We start from the raw sequence: 16,826 nt of genomic DNA, 5'->3' as shown, positions 1-16,826 counted from the left end.
ACGTCGAAAACTCGACTCTCGAAAAAGCTCCGAAATCGGTTATTTTCACGTCACTGAGGCCACGAAGGCCCGATCGATCGATTGATTCATGGAAACAATGATGAAGTTTCACATCAACGGGAACCTGCTGTAGCAACGTACTGCCTGAAGAGGGAGCCACAGCTCGTCCATTTAAACTCTGCCTGTTTTTGACATCTCAATGGGCGACTGGGTTTATGAATAAATGCTGTGAAAAGTTTTCTTCTTGCACTCTTTTGTTTTTTTAAAGTTTTAAGTATGAATATATCATGGTTTCTACACAACTATATGGGAGAGAATGGCTGTATCTGCGTCACCATAGATTAAGATTAAGAAAGTCCCTAATAAATCCACTCTGAGCCGCATGTATGAGGCGTGGGAGAAATTTGGGCTTAGTAAGAGCTTAGTATCTGAATTAAGGTGTTAATTATTCACATTAGAAAGATGGTTTATTTGGCGTTTTATATACTTAAATAACCTGTTGTGTTATCTTTAAATCTAAAAATTATTTTTATTATTATTATCAATACTATAATATCCAAAGAGCCAGTATATTTTAGCATTAATATATATATACATATATATGTATGTATATGTATATCTATATATATAGATATACATATACAGTACATACATATTTATACATATACATATATATATACATATACAAAGATATATATGCATATAAACACATATACATACATATACATATATATACACATATACATACTTATATATACATATACATACACATATACATACATATTTATACATATACATATATACACATATACATATACAAACATATATATATACATATAAACACATACATACATATATATACTTATATATACATATACACATACATATATACATATACACATACATATACACATATACATATATATATACACATATACATATATACACATATACATATATACACATATACATATACATATATACATATACGCATACATATACATATATACATATACATACATATATACACATACACATATACATATACATATACGCATACATATACATATACGCATATACATATACATATACATATATACACATATACATATACGCATACATATACATATACATATACGCATACATATACATATACATATACATATACATATACATATACATATACGCATACATATACATATACATATACGCATACATATACATATACATATACATATACATATATATAAATCAGAACAAGGAAATAAAAGTTTATAAAAAAACTTTTATTTTAAGTAAAGTACCTCACCACCATTGCACTGCAGATAAATGCTGCTCCTGGTTTATGAGTGTTCACTGGTGTGTAAAAAAAGGATGGGTTAAATGCAGAGAGGTCAAGTTCACGATCACTAATTGGTCCGTGTGCGATTATAAATGTCACATATGTTATATTTCTGTGTGGGATGAATCCGACAGAGGGCCACATAACACAACGTAAAGATAAGAACTCTTTGTGCACGTGTCCTACGCAGCAGTAGGATATTCAGGAAAGAGCAGGTTAATTTAGAAACGATGAAGTACAATCCTCCTGTGACAATTTACAAGAGGACTCAAAAGAGCCGTTAGCCGAGGCTGAGGAATGTTACACGACGCAACCACATTCAATGCAGGGATGATAAAGAGTGTGTGTGTGAGTGTGTGTGTGCAGATGAAGGGCTTATAGGAAAGATGAACCTCTTATTTTAACAGCAGATCCATTTAATTCTATCATTTTACAAAATATTCTCACATTTGGAAATCCCTAATTTGCAGGATTAGAGAAAAAAAAAATACTTCCACAAAACTTCCAAAATCCAATGTTTGTGTCCGTGCTGAAATAACGACGTATATGGGGAGTCATAAATTGCACTTTTTTAATTTAAGTAAGTCATATTTTCTAGTTTTAATTTCAAATAATTGGGTATTCTGTATGAATCAAATAATCATAGTTAGTATAGTAAAATTAGAAACTCTATGCGTTCTCTCTTTTGGCACAGCTTGGCACCATCTGTGCCATTTGAGATTTCTTAGGTACCAAATGATTAAAAAACTAATTTTATTTACATGTCACTACAGGTCTAAAAAGAACTTGTTTTGAAAAAAAAAAAAAAAAAAAAAGGATGATAACTTGCTGTAAATGGATGCTCCCTGTGCGGTGCGTAGATTAACAGTGTATCAGTGTAAAATTTTATTAGAATAAAATCTTTAAATTCATGAAGGGAGTCATGGTGCTACTTCATCCAAGCACCTGTGGTGATTTTCTCTCCTTAAAGCAACTTCATAAAAGCGTCAAAATCACTTTTTCCAATGTCAGGTTAAGTGAACAGCTGGAAATACAGGGTGTAAGAGGGTGTAACTTTATGAACACGAGAGACTCAAAATCACCAGAATCAGCTCTAACAAGTTCAAGAATATTGAACTGAGAACCAGCAAAGTTAGTTTACTGCTGCTTCCGCTTCTGCTACGGAAGTTTTTACCCATACCCAGGTGGTTATGTTTCCAGCATTCATAAAGTATACTCCGTCTATTTGATGAGGGATTTTGATCTTGAGAACCTCATCGTCTTTCCCCGCTAAATGTCCTGCATGGGCGTCGTCACGGCCGAACACGGGTCCCCGCGACTCGACCCCACCGACTGACTCTTCTGCGCCAGGTAGTCTTTGTAGTTCCGCGTCAGAAGCGTGTACAGGAACGGGTTTATGCAGCTGTTGCCGTAGGTCAGACACGTGACGACAAAATTGACGTAGTTATGAGCGGCCGGCGACAGAGCTTTCAGAGACTCCGGAGAGAAGAGTTTGGCCAGCTGCCATCCCCAAAACGGCAAGAAACAGGCCCAGTAAGCCACCACGATGCTAAAGATCATCGAGACGACTTTGTGTTTTAGTTCTTTCCTGCGCGCAGAGCCGCCACCGCTGCATCCTAATTTAGCCTGCGCTGTCCAGTAGCGCTGCGCTAGCCCAACGTACAGGCCGACGATGACTAATCCGGGCACTAGAACGCTCGTGCAAAAGAGCACGGTGATGTAGGCCTTGAAGGCCTCGGGCGTCCACGTCGGGAAGCAGATGCGCTTGACTAGACCGGCAGAAGTGGGTTTGCGCTCGCTGAGTCGGATCATCACCATCATGGGGAGCGTGAGTACTAGCGCTATGCCCCATATGATTCCCGCCACCAGCCGCTGCTTGCTGGACGAGAACCTGTGCGCGCTGAAGGGCTTCGCCACGGCGCGGTAGCGCTCCAGGCTCATGGCGACCAGGATGAAGACACTGGCGTGCATGGTGACGAGGTCCAGGCTCAGCAGGATGCGGCAGCCGACCTCGCCGAACAGCCAGTCGTGGACGAAGTAGGTGCAGACCACGAAGGGGATGGTGGAGAGGCAGAGCAGGTCGGCCAGCGCCAGGTTGACGATGTAGACGTACATGGAGCCCGTTCGCCGCAGGGCGGCGGAGCGCGTGATGACGAGCGTGTACGTGTTGCCCGTGAAGCCAATGACGCACATGACGATCAGCGTGAATCCGAGCAGCGACGTCACCCACACTTTCCCGATGGCTCCGGCGACGCCGCCGCCGCCGCCGCTTCCCTGAGGGCCTCCGTCATCGGCCTCGGCGCTCAGGACCGGTCCCAGCTGCGGAACGACGGTGGCGTTGGGGGTGAAGTTCATGGCGAGTCGAGCGCGAGAGAGAGGTCAGATAGTCGAAACGTGGACTCGTGCGTACAGTTTTCGGCTTGATGAGTTCAGGGTGAAGAAAGCAAACATTGCTTTTAGAGGATCTGGGATTTTTTTAAGAGCCAGTTGTTCTGGGTAAATCCAAGATGAATCGCCGAAGGCCATGAAAACAAGTGCAGCAATCTGCCAACTGACTACTGACTGTGAAGCTCACAAAAGGCCTCAGCATCCTCATCATCCCAGACTTCTCTAGAATCAAAAAAGCAAAACATTTAATCCGCGAAGAAGCAGCAGACATGAGAGGTACAGTGGATCAGGACGCTGCCTTTCAACTGGACAAACTGCTCCAAATATCTCCTGCGGAGTAAGTCTCTTTCCAAGAGAAATCTTTCAAAACTTGATCATCATTGGTGCAGCATCTTCGGGATCCTTCTTCAACGTCTTCGTCTCGGTGGAGTGGCCCACTCGAATCCAAAATCCGCTGCGACGGCCAGACAAAAACGTCCAGCCCTTCCTTATTTATCTCCAAGACTGTTTGGATCCATGACTGTTGTGTCTGTGCCGTGAGTTTTCTGGACACCGTCCGTCCGTCCCCTACCTCCCTCCTCCCCTCTGTCCTACCTCTTTCTCACCTTGGTGAAAAACTAGCGAGACCCTATAGACTCGTGAGGCAATCCTTCACAGGCCCCAACCGGCTGCCTCTGGGCACCAAGGTGTAGTTTTGGAGACATAGAAACGTGACTATATACATAGCTGCGCAGACACATGGTGCACCACCTATTATCCATGTTAAGTTGACTTTTTCTTGGAAAACAATAAGTTTCAAGAAATATTGATGAATACAAAAAAAAAATGTTTGTTTTATTAGTGATGCCAGTCAGCCATAGTGAAGCATAGAAATGCTTTTAAAACAATATATGGCACCAAATGACGATATGCGAGCATCTCTTTTACAATCAAACTTAAAAAAAAGAAAAGAAAACACCAGCTGGTTGGTTGATATGCAAAAAAACCAAAGGTAAAATAAGTTATTAGTGGATTTGAACGCTTTCGCCACATGGAGGTGCTGTTGGACCATGTTTCTAACCTTTAGAATTTCCACCCTCTTTGAAATTCAGCTGCATTTGAACATCTCATTCACCGACTTTATTAGCTTTCTAATCGAGTCTTGAGCAGATGCAATAACAGCTGGGAGTCTACAAACAGAATCAACGTTTGCCTTTTCTCATTGAGGAAAAAAAAAACACAACACCATTAAAGTAATGTTGACATAAAGTGAACTGTAGTGTGACGCGAAAAAACCATAACAAACTCGCACCACATGCACATGCACCCGCCAGCCCATGAACGCTGAGAAGCAATGAAATAGTTCCAAAGTTCACACAAAACAACCAATGAGTAACATTGCGTAAAAACAAAACAAAATAAAAAAGTAATTAAGAATCCGCCAGTGATTTCAACAGTTTTCTGTACCAGTTTCACCCATTTAAATTCGCGTGCCGTTCATTTATTTCCCTCCCATCATCATACTTGTTTTGTTCAAGAGGACCAAGGCACTTCCATCATCTTAAAGCTAAGGCTAAGTGAGTGCGGGAAAAGCTAGCAACATCAGGCTAAACGGTGCGTTCCATTTACGCCAAAACTCGGAAGTAGGAACTGGGAGTGGAGTGGACGTCCCAACCCCGAGTTCACCTCGTTCCAGTTGAGAAGTTGGAAAAGCTAACGTATTTTTAGGTTAGCCATCGTTAGCCACTGTTAGCGCAACGCCACAATCTGTGGTTACAAATGAAACGGTGCCACGTGGAAGACGTTTTTTTATATCTATCTTGAAACATCCATCCAACAATATAAAATTAAATCCACTTAGAACGGTTTCATCTATATTTATGGCCACATATTTGTGTTAGCATGGTGAACAGATGCAGATTCTAAACACTCTACATGAAAAAAACAAGATAAATTTAGTTACAATAACGTATAACGGGGGAAATTATCTTCAAACTGCGGCAATAAATGCCCAAAAAAGTTCAGAATTAACACCGCAAATGTATTTATTTATTTATTTATTTTCGGACATGTATGTTTTCTAAAATGATCAATTATGGATTATTGCCTTGGTCCTCTTGTTTCTCAATAACGCCCAACAACACCCCAGTGTGACCCAGGAAGGTGATGACAGTCCAGTGTCCCCCCAAACAAAGTATTAAAGGAGCCATAACTGACGTGGGTCCCGTGTCAGACTGGTGACGGAATGATTCCTGTAGTCCCTCCCAGTCCATCAGTGTCTGTGCTTGAACATGGCCTCCACTAAAAAAAAACGAAAACAAACATGTTTGACGAAACCTACTTTGAATGGAAATCTTCAGCCGCTCATTACTCAACGACTTACTGGTGTACTCCTGCGGGGACATGGGAGCGCTCACGACGTCGTTGAAGTGCTTCACCCACTCCTGCTGGTCACTCTCCGTCTCGCAGGTAAACAGGAAGTAGCGCTCGGGCGTTTCTATGGTGATGCCGTGTTGCCAGGCGCCGTTGCAGTGGGCGCCGGCGGGTAAGCCCGTGTAGATGCAGTAACCGTGGTCCCTGTTCCCCAAGAAGACCTCACCTTTGGCAAAGGCATCCTGAGATATTGACAGAGTAGGATTTTACATATGTAAGGTCCACAATCAGCTTTCTTTTCCTTTCATAAACTAGTCTCCTTCATCGCCCCCCCAGCTCAGTTGGACTTTTCGGCAATCCGACACCTATAATTATTGCTCTGATTAAAGCACCGTGTGCCTTTTAAGAGTTTCTGGAATGTCAACTGCAATAAAACCCCCTCGCTGTAAACAGTGACGTTGGGACACAATGGTATACTGGGCTAGCCACTGTTAGCATAGCGATACCAGTGGCTAACAACCGCTACCACTGTATTTGCCGCACACAAACAGCATGGCAACGTGTCCAAGGATAAAACCTAAACAGTGTCATGTGTACGTAAATATGACAGAAGTGCTTTCAACGGTAAAATATGCAGTGTTTATATGGCGGGGCAGCCATCTTTCCTTCTACTCAACTAATAACCACTGTTAGCATAGCAATACCAGTGGCTAACAACCTCTACCACTGTATTTGCCGCACAGCGTAGCAACGTGTCCACGGATAAAACCTAAACAGTATCATGTTTACGACTGATTTGCTATGAATTATATATGACAGAAGTGCTATTCACGGTAAAATAAGCAGTGTTTATATGTGGGGCAGCCATCTTTACTACTTGCTAAGTGTGCCCATTGTGCTATAGGAACCACCTTGAGACACAGAAAACATGGCTGCCATTGGTGACAAAAGGGAAAAACTGATTTGGGAAAAAAAGCTCAACTAATAACCACTGTTAGCATAGCAATACCAGTGGCTAACTACCTCTACCACTGTATTTGCCGCACAGCGTAGCAACTTGTCCACGGATAAAAGCTAAACAATATCATGTGTACGACTGATTTGCTATGAAGTAAATACGATAGAAGTGCTATTAACGGTAAAATATGCAGTGTTTATATGTGAGGCAGCCATCTTTACTACTATGCTAGGTGTGCCCTTGTGCTAGTAACCACAGTAAGCTAAAAATACACATTTTCTCGATGGAGTTTGGTAGAGCGAGCAGTTTAGGAGCTTCAGTTTAGTGAGTTAAAGAGAAAACTAATTTTCTTCAAGGATATTACAGACCTAAATGTGAGTTTGTGGCTAAAATCAGTAAAAATGTCCTTTGTGTCCCTGCTTGCAGCCATGTTTTCAAGGAGGGGTAAGCGTTAACTGTACATTATTAAGGAATGAATGTACCTCATATCACACTGAATCATGGCTTCATATTTCCCCACCATCATCTACTTGATGTAATTTACTCGGATGGAAAAAATTACTTCTTATAGCGTCCATACATCAAAGCGCTGCAGCGTTGGGTGCAGGGAAACAGACCTGCTGTCCACCGAGCATCAAACAGGAGCAGGAATATCAAACTGATGATGAGAATATAGGTCTGTAATGACGTCATACCATCGGGTCTTTGAAATACATGAGTCGTCTGTGGTCAAGGGTGAACCAGCGCTTCTTGAAGCCTTCCGTTTGCTGCGCAGACAAAAAAGAAAGACAATGTAAACCCCTTTACATTTACAGTCCAATGTCTGGTCCTCTAGGCCACCGTAAAACAAGAAAAGTAATGTTAAAACGTATATACAGAGGCTGTAAGAATGTAGTGATATATAGCGTCTCATATTCTTTTCACCAATTTTCACCACCAAAATTTTTTTTGGAAATCGGACTGAATTTGTGAAATTTGGAAATTTGTTTTGCTAACAGCTTTTCCATTTATTTTTGTTATTATAAAAACGAGCCAAGTGAATTTCCAAATTTCGAAAAATTCAGTCCAAGTTCAATTTGGAAATTCGCTTGGCTCGTTTTTATAATCACACAAATTACATATTTTAAAATATTAAAATATATATATATATTTAAAATAACAGTTTTTCCATTCATTTTTGTTATTATAAAAACAAGCCAAGCGAATTTACAAATTTCGAAAAATTCAATTTTTAGTTCAATTTGGAAATTCGCTTGGCTCGTTTTTATAATCACACAAATTACATATTTTAAAATAAAATATATATACATTTAAAAAAAATGTTTCCCATTAATTTTTGTTATTATAAAAACAAGCCAAGCGAATTTCCAAATTTTGAAAAATTCAATTTTGAGTTCAATTTGGAAATTCGCTTGGCTCGTTTTTATAATCACACAAATTACATATTTTAAATTTTTAAAATATATTTATTTAAAATAACAGTTTTTTCATTTATTTTTGTTATAAAAACGAGCCAAGCGAATTTCCAAATTTCGAAAAATTACATTGTGAGTTACATTTGGAAATTCACTAGGCTCGTTTTTATGAATAAAAATAAATGAAAAATTGTCTTTTTTAGTGACTTTAAAAAAAAAAATCATTTTGTAAAGCTTGAAGACCTGTCCTGTAAACACACACCCCAGGATGTCCATATAAGGAGTTGTGTATTAGTATAAATGAAGGTGTGAATCTGTGTGTGTGTGTGTCGTTTACCTTGGGTCCGGTTTTTTCCATGTATCCTTCCTTGAGAAAATTGCGGGTGAGTTTGGGCACCAGCTGAAATCAACGAGGGACAACAACACATTTTCAGTGGCTCATCAGCACAGACATAAAATCAATAGAAAGAAACATCATTCTAATCTCAGCTATCATTAGCAGAAGCTGTGTGTATTTGTGTGTGTTTGTGTGTGTGTGTGGGTTCACCTCAGCACCTGTCGCCCCAGGAAACGCCACCTTTAGATAGTGAAGCTGAACGGCACGGATGGCGTTAAACCAGTCTACGATCTCCTAATGCAACAGAGTGAGGAGATTCATGTATCTATTACGAAATGTTTCACACACACAATAAAGCTAAACAAATAAATGTAAACACATCATGAAGATTTCCACCTCATAAAGACGGGTTCATTACCATACGAACCAAACGTTTTTGTAATTGCTCAAACCAATATTTTATCTTTGTTTTACCATTGTGTTTGTGACATAAAAACTAAATCAAATTTTCATTTTATTTGCTTGTAATTACAAAAAAAAAGTCTTTCAGAGGTCACTTTTACATCGATTGAATTCTTAACGTATTTAATGTAAACCATTAAAATCACATTATTATTATTATTCAACCAAAGTTTCTTTGTATAGTATAAAATTGGCTGGTATTACAAAATTTTTTAAATAATTAAAAATTAAATAGATTAATTAATAAATAATTAAAGAATTAAAGAATAAATAAATAATTAAATTAATTAATTAATTAAAAAATAACAATTTACATAGGAGTGGGGAATAAAATCCATACAGTGAAATATCACAATATTATATCGTTCTTTTGGCACACCTATATTTTTTAAACTGATGTACAAATCAACACTTTTTTGTGAATTAGCGTTAAAAACTGACATTTCAGTCCCACTAGATGGCGCCAAGTGCTTACTCTCACTCAAGTCTGAGTGCATCGCAATGTATTATTTCGCAAATAGATACTTAGTATTTTTGCTGTATCGCGATAACATCGTATCGCGGTGTCTCTTGAGATTCCCATAGAAATATACATACATATACATAGATACTGGATCAACGTACCTGGATCTAGATATGGTACCATGTCTTCTTATAAGGCTACTAGAGCTGGTTCTAGTTTGGTCCATAAAATGTTAAAAAGAACGTTGATCAGAAAACGCATGGAATCGTCACATATAACTAAAGCTAACATCTAGGTCAGCTGCTTAACTTCCGGTTAAGTTGTCGCTAATGATGAGGAACTGTAGAACATCGCTGGCTTACAGGAAAAAAGTCGGGCTGGAAACCAAGTGGAAACCGTGAAGTGACGTCTTCTTCTGGTGAGCGAACGGGAAAAAGAAGGCAGAGCGAGCTGCACTCACAGTGCCCCCTGCTGGCTGGACAACTTAGTAAAAAAAAAAAGCTTCAAACCGATTAATCGATTATCTATTCATCGATTAATTCTTTCAGCTCTAAAGGCTACATATGAACACTTTGAAAGTGTAGGCCATCATATTGTTTACCAGATAAAAGATGATGCGAAAGTTAACTCACAATTACGTTGCTGTCAGACCACAACAGGAATAACTCGAACACCAAACTCTCTAAAATGATGGATGTGGAGCTTGAATGCCACGTGCTAATAAACTCCCATTTGTCAATAAAAACTGGTACGGATGATCTTAAAAGGTTCGGGAGACTCGCCTCCACAACAACATAAATCCAAAAACACGCCCATTGGAACCTGTGTTGCAAAATGTCAATAAATACATAAAAAATCCAGACACTTTGAAACCGACCTTGCCATTTTCATGGTAGAGGAAGATGTTGCGAGTGCTGTAGTCTTTGAGGTACGTGATCTGAAGGCCGTTGGGGTTCCCGATCTTCTCCGGCTGGAAGGTCGCGTTGATGGTGTCCACCTTGATCACAGCTTTGGGTTCTTTAGCCTGCGGTTAAAAGGGAGGATAAAATGTTATCTTACAGGATGATGTTGTTTTACCAGTTACCGAATAGGTCCATCTGAATAAGATCCGATTAAGACTCAAGAACATGAGCTACTCATTAAGTTAAGGAGAGTAAATAAAAAGTACTGTTGAGTAGAATCTTTTTAAAACTGAAGAAACACACATGGCTCGGGGGCCCGATTTATAAATAACCACAGATTTAAATGTACATAAATATGCAAACAAGTCATTATAAACACATTAAGCGTTCAGAGCATAAAAGTGCAAGTACGTGATTTAGGCCGAGGGCTACAGTATATACTCTGTGAAACCGTGACGCCGCGCTTTAATAAGATAAGACGTGTTAGCCGCGCCGCATCAGGCTGCAGTCGCCGATAATCATCGCGTCAGGAATAAACGCTCATCCGTGGAAATGAGTTTGTGGATCTGTGTCCTGATGTGAATTTAAACCAGGCGACAGACTTAAAGACAGTTGGTGAGATGTTTATGCTACACTAGAAAACAAGGTATGTGGTACTATACTGCAATCGGGCCACCAGGGGGCCATCAAGATATTTTGGGCTTCACTTTCGTGAGCCGACATAAAACGACCTCCATCGTTTTTTTGCACAATTACCTTGTGAATTATTTAAGGTGTGGCCAAAAATATATGCAGTCAAGTTTGTTTGTGTCCTTATAATTGACTAAATGCATGGAATCGGCACGTATTACTTAAGCTAACATCTAAGCCAGCTGCTTAACTTCCGGTAAGTTGTCGCTAATGATGAGGAACTGTAGAACTTTGCTGGCTTACAGGAAATAAGTCAGGCTGGAAACCATGAAGTGACGTCTTCTTCTGACGAGCGAACGGGAAAAAGAGTGCAGAGCGAGCTGCACTCACAGTGCCCCCTGCTGGCTGGACGACTCGGTAATTACTTCAAACTGCCTGATGAGCTTCGAGACTGGATATTGTGTTGTAGTTAAACTTTGTGGTCATATTTAAACAAAAGGTGCATGAATATAACTCCTTAGACGGTAAACTACGAATGTAAACATCAGTACTTTTAATGCTGCATGCTGGGTAAGAGATCCAGATTTTCTGTAACCAAGCAAAATTGGCGTGGAACCTGAAATATCTGTAAATTGATCAAATACCCCGAATATTGATACCAACATAAGTCTTAGTTACAGGAAACTAAACTGTGAAACTAAAGCCCTAATGTCATTTTGGACCATTTTCTTTTTATAGGTACATGTGTGTACATTATGTGGGTTAAATACTGCAGCCCATAGCACTTCTCTTTAATTAAAGTATTTGCGATGTGGTGTGCACGACCTTTAAAGTTCATTACAGGAGGTTACCACAGAGTCTTGTGTGTGTGGGTGTGTGTGCTTACGAACACGTACAGTATGTGACACTTTGTGAGAGTGTGTGTGTGATTAAAAAGCCGCCCCCGCTTACGTCGTATTTGGTGAAGTACTTCAGAGTCCCCTCCCTCTCCGAGAGGACGAATCGCCTGCTGAGGAACTGCCCGTTGTCACGCCCTCTCTTCATCAAGATACCGTCTCGGGTTCCTGCGGCGAGTCCCCGACAAACGACGTTTATTTACATTTACGAGCGTGCATACATGTGTGTGTTTGTGCGCGTACGGCGTACGTGAGCGCACACACTCACCTTCCTCGTAGGTAAAATTCTTCCCCGGCTCAGTGAACTCTTGCCTTTCGTACTTTGCTCTTATCCACTGCTCCCTCAACACCCTGAACACACACAAGAGAGGGGATGTCAATAAAAGGTGGCTCATAAAATAGACTCACATGACTGATACTGATGTGTATGTTCTGATGTTCTATACCGAAAGATGATTAGCCTACATTAACCCTTTAAGGTACTACTACTACTACTACTACTACTACCACCAACACCACAGGTACTACATTTGGTCGACCACACTTTAAGTCACTATATCTATATATATTGAAAAATTGCATCAAGCTGAACTCACTAACACTAAATTAATGTGACTTGTTTTGAATGTTGTACTTTATGAATTAAGCAAACCAGGTTTATTATGAACAGACGTCTCAACCGTTTGGTAGAGGCCTGTATCTGAAATACTGTGGGGTCTAAATTAAAAAAAAAAAAAAAAAAAAAATTGATTGTCATTATTGTTATCAGAAGTAAATAAAATAAAATAATAATTAATAAAAAAGATGCTAATAATTTTTTTTCCCTTTTTTCTTGGTGCATAAGGGTTAAAGGCGCCATATGTAAGAATGTGGCCAAAAACGGTTACTACACTCAAATTCAAAATACCAAAGTTTTTCAGGTTTTCTGCGCCATTGCAGCTCAGACGTAACTGGCAACCCGTGGGTTGCTCGGCAGCTGAGACTCTACTGACTGCAATGATTGGTAGACGGCGGTAGGGGGCGCCACATGCCAAAACATGATTTATTACATAATGCACCTTTAAAGCTCGGGTCAGTAATTTGTTTCTGACGGGAGTTATTCTATGTTTACTTCTTCAGAAGGCTCTTGACTGAGAGGGGAAATGTCTTCAACTAAATTGCTGAAAAAAAGCTACTGGAGCTTCCTCCTGTTGTCAGTGATCGAACATTCATCCAGAGTATTTATTCTATCCTACTCTACTGCGTACTTTTACACTTGCAGCACTGTTTAATAAAGTAATAATTATACTATTTTCAAACAAAACAATTAAATCTGTGACATTTAAATTTATTTGAACAAATTACGGGTAATTATACATTTGTTCTATCTTGATTTGTGGGGGGGAAAAATGCATACCTTACTCTTACACTTTGTGTGTATATGTGTTACTTGTTGCTACCTGAGACTTCTGCGCGTTACCCCTGCTAAAAAAAATATATATATATATATATATTTATAATTCCTCACATTCCTGCCTGTCAGCTGCCCACACAAGCCACGGTAACACAATATCACACAGTGTCTCGTAAGAGCATGAGCAACAAGACCCCGGAAGACTGTCGCCACTGTTGCGTCTCACAGACGCGACAACAATGACAATGACTGTCTACAGATACGTCTCCAGACAATAGCAGCTAAACCTTTTTTGCTAATTTTTATATTTTAAGAGCAAAAACACCGCGTTTTTCTGCGTCATGTGGGAATATGTCCTCACATTTGTGAGATAATGATTTTACTCATATATAATAAGGAGATTGTACTGTTAGAATGTAATGTTTTTAATGGGTCCCTTTTCGCTGTGGTCCCCTTTACCTGTGGTCCCCAAAATATCTTAGAACAGCCCTGCTGAGAGACATTTTCTGCACTAGAATGACTTTAAAACTGCAATAAGGGAGAGAAAAAAAACAGCAGTTATCATTGAGACACCAAATATGGATTTAGAATTTTGAAAATACTGCACTTCAACAGATAACGGAGTCGTGCGATAGCGGCAGCAAGTAGATCGTAATCTAAAGGCAACGCTCGTGTTTAACTTCCAAAGAATGCACTTTTCCCTCCCAAAACTCAAAAGTATGTATTTGTATGTGTGTGCGTTGCCGTGGTTACTCACTGACAGTCTTTGTGGGTGGGTTTGTAGTAGTACATCGGAACAGCGGCCTCGTATTTCCTCTTCATCCGCTCGTTGCCGTTCTCGGCCATGAACTAACGACACACGTGCAGACACGGGACACAGGAAACGTCTTAATATCAACAACTTCATCTACTACCGTGCTGTGCGTGGTTGACTGTGAAAAACTCACAGTGTAAACAACCGTCATCCATCAATAGACTGATAAGATCCCATCGTAAAATGTTTGTTTATCGAACTTTCTTCTCACTCACATCCTCGATGTTTTAATCGATTTCGTCGCTCACGTTCCTACCACCAAAGTCCACTTTACCTGCATCTCCTGGTCCTCCCAGTGAGCCAGGCTCAGGGACTTGACCTTGTCGGCGATGTTGCGGTGGATCCCGGAGCACGCCAGACAGACGAACACCCCCAGCGAGCAGGAGCCCCAGTCGGGATCTACAGAGGCACGGACACCGTGTCACTTACTATAGATAAAAAATCTGAATGACAGATTTCACATCCAAGAAGTCACAAAACGGGGGGGGGGAGGGGTGGTGGAGCAGTGGATCGACTTTTTCCTCCCTGCCTCGAACATCTAAAGTCAAATTCCTGCCCTTTTCTAGTCTACTCTGATGATAACGCAACATTCCGTTCCAATGCTTTTGCCGTTTAACGCTACCTGAAGTTCATTTACATTAAATTTTTGATACAAACGGGTCAATAAAACAATGTCCTCCAACTCCAGAAGTGCCCTATTATGGACTAAGTGGAAGAAGTGATGGGCGCACGTCTTTGTTTTGTCTTTCATTGTTGTCAGCTGGTAAAGCAGGAAAAGCCACAGAAACCCCATGTCCACGTCTACACTCTAAGAAATAAGGGTTCCTAAGGGTCCTTCTACAAGGGCTGAGGTTCTACCTGCTTCTGAAAAACCCTTTCCTCAAAGAAAAGGTTTTTCAAGGGTTCTTGGTAACACTAATGGTTCCAGTAAGAACCATTTTGATCCAGAGAACCCTTTAAAACCTCTTTCCTGAATAAAGGGTTTTAAAAAGGGTTCTTGGTGGAACCCTTATGGAGGGTTCCAGGTGGAACCTTTATAAAAAAGGGTTCCCCTATGAGGACAAGCCGAAGAACACCATATGGTTCCACTTAGCACTTTTGTTTTTACACTCTTAGAAAAAAGGGTTCCAAAAGGGTTCTTCTACAAGGGCTGAGGTTCTACCTGGTGCCATTTGCTTCTGAAAAACACTTTCCCCGAAGAAAGGGTTTTCCAAGGGTTCTTGGTAACACTAATGGTTCCAGTAAGAACCATTTTGATCCAGAGAACCCTTTAAAACCCCTTTCCCAAATAAAGGATTTAAAAATGGTCGACGTCTTTGGGGTTTTGCAACACTTTGGCTTCCCTTGCGTCGTTTTGCTGTCTAAATTCTACACAGTATACACAACCGTTCAAAAGTTTGGGCTCACCTATACAATTTTTTATTGCGGTTTTCCATTAAAAGTCACACTTTTCAGCTTTCAGCTGTGCTAACATCATCGCACAAGGGTTTTCTCATCATCCGATAGCCTTCTAACGCGATTAGCAAACACAACGTAGCATTAGAACACATATGGAAACAGGCCTCTATACACCTATGTACATATTCCATTAAAAACCAGACGTTTGCAGCTAAAATAGTCGTTTACCACGTTAACGAGTGTATTTATGATTCATTTAATGTTGTATTCATTGAAAAAAAAAGTGCTTTTCCTTCAAAAATAAGTGACCGAAACTTTTGAACAGTAGTGTAAAACAGTGATTGTAAATCAGTCAGACAAGTCTTTTTAAGCTGTTTTTTGCCTGTTTTGGGCCAGTGGAGAAAAAGTGTTAAAATGAGGGTGTGTGCACTTCACTGCACTGACTGCAGCTGCTTGTCCAGACTTGCTGAAAGTTTCTTCTGTGGCACAACCTCAAGCTCGAGGTGTTCTCTTACCTGCAGAAGCTCCTCCCTCACCTTTTACCCTCACATATTTATAGTGAGAGTGACAAGGGGGAAAAAACATTTGTTGTTTTATATACAGATAATACACTTTACTCAGCAGTTGTTGACTAATAATAATAATAATAATACTGATAATTAAAAGAAATAAAGCTTGATGTGTTTGGCCACATCGAGCATGGCCACAACATGGCACCGATTCCCTCACATAAATCACAGTAATGGCTCGTCCTCAGCCTACCTGCTGCGCCGCAGTCCGCGCAGGTGTCATTTCCAGGGTTTTGCAGGATCTCCCTGAGCGCTCGAGTGGCTCTCTCGTTTGCCGACATTGTCAGCAGCGGTGTTATTCCTTTACTCTGTCGCGGGAGTGAAAGGGGGGGGTGGGTTGACGCGCAAAAAAAAAAAAAAAAGGTGTGTCTTGAATTGACTTCCCCCCCTCCTCGCTCTCTCTCTCTTTCCAAGTCGTGTCCAACAACCGAGGGCAAGTGCGCACAGGCACGGACGGAAACAGTCAGTGCGCTCTGAGCGCGGGGGTGGAGGAGGCGCAGCTTCAGC

General features: G+C 40.4%; 2 protein-coding genes across 2 annotated transcripts; both read right to left on the bottom strand.

Annotated features, from left to right (window-relative positions):
- Positions 1-2,611: 2,611 nt before the first annotated feature.
- On the bottom strand, positions 2,612-3,697 carry uts2r4 (urotensin-2 receptor 4; the record flags this gene model as incomplete). The annotated part of the gene is made up of 1 exon (XM_083905751.1): positions 2,612-3,697. One exon carries the CDS (start codon positions 3,695-3,697, stop codon positions 2,612-2,614), a length of 1,086 nt encoding a protein of 361 aa, XP_083761877.1.
- A 2,205-nt stretch (positions 3,698-5,902) lies between these two features.
- On the bottom strand, positions 5,903-16,600 carry LOC310941259 (arf-GAP with dual PH domain-containing protein 1; the record flags this gene model as incomplete). The annotated part of the gene is made up of 11 exons (XM_083906394.1): positions 5,903-6,010; positions 6,093-6,324; positions 7,736-7,807; positions 8,793-8,855; positions 9,003-9,086; positions 10,595-10,741; positions 12,201-12,313; positions 12,414-12,496; positions 14,296-14,387; positions 14,627-14,751; positions 16,513-16,600. The coding sequence occupies 11 exons, from the start codon at positions 16,598-16,600 to the stop codon at positions 5,982-5,984; spliced, it is 1,128 nt and encodes a 375-aa protein (XP_083762520.1). The 3' UTR covers positions 5,903-5,981.
- Positions 16,601-16,826: the final 226 nt, after the last annotated feature.

This window comes from Microchirus variegatus (genome assembly GCF_963457635.1).
Source record: "Microchirus variegatus genome assembly, chromosome: 19".
NCBI classification, from domain to species: domain Eukaryota; kingdom Metazoa; phylum Chordata; class Actinopteri; order Pleuronectiformes; family Soleidae; genus Microchirus; species Microchirus variegatus.
Note: the sequence above shows the minus strand (reverse complement) of the source record. Positions and strands in the feature narration are given on the sequence as shown.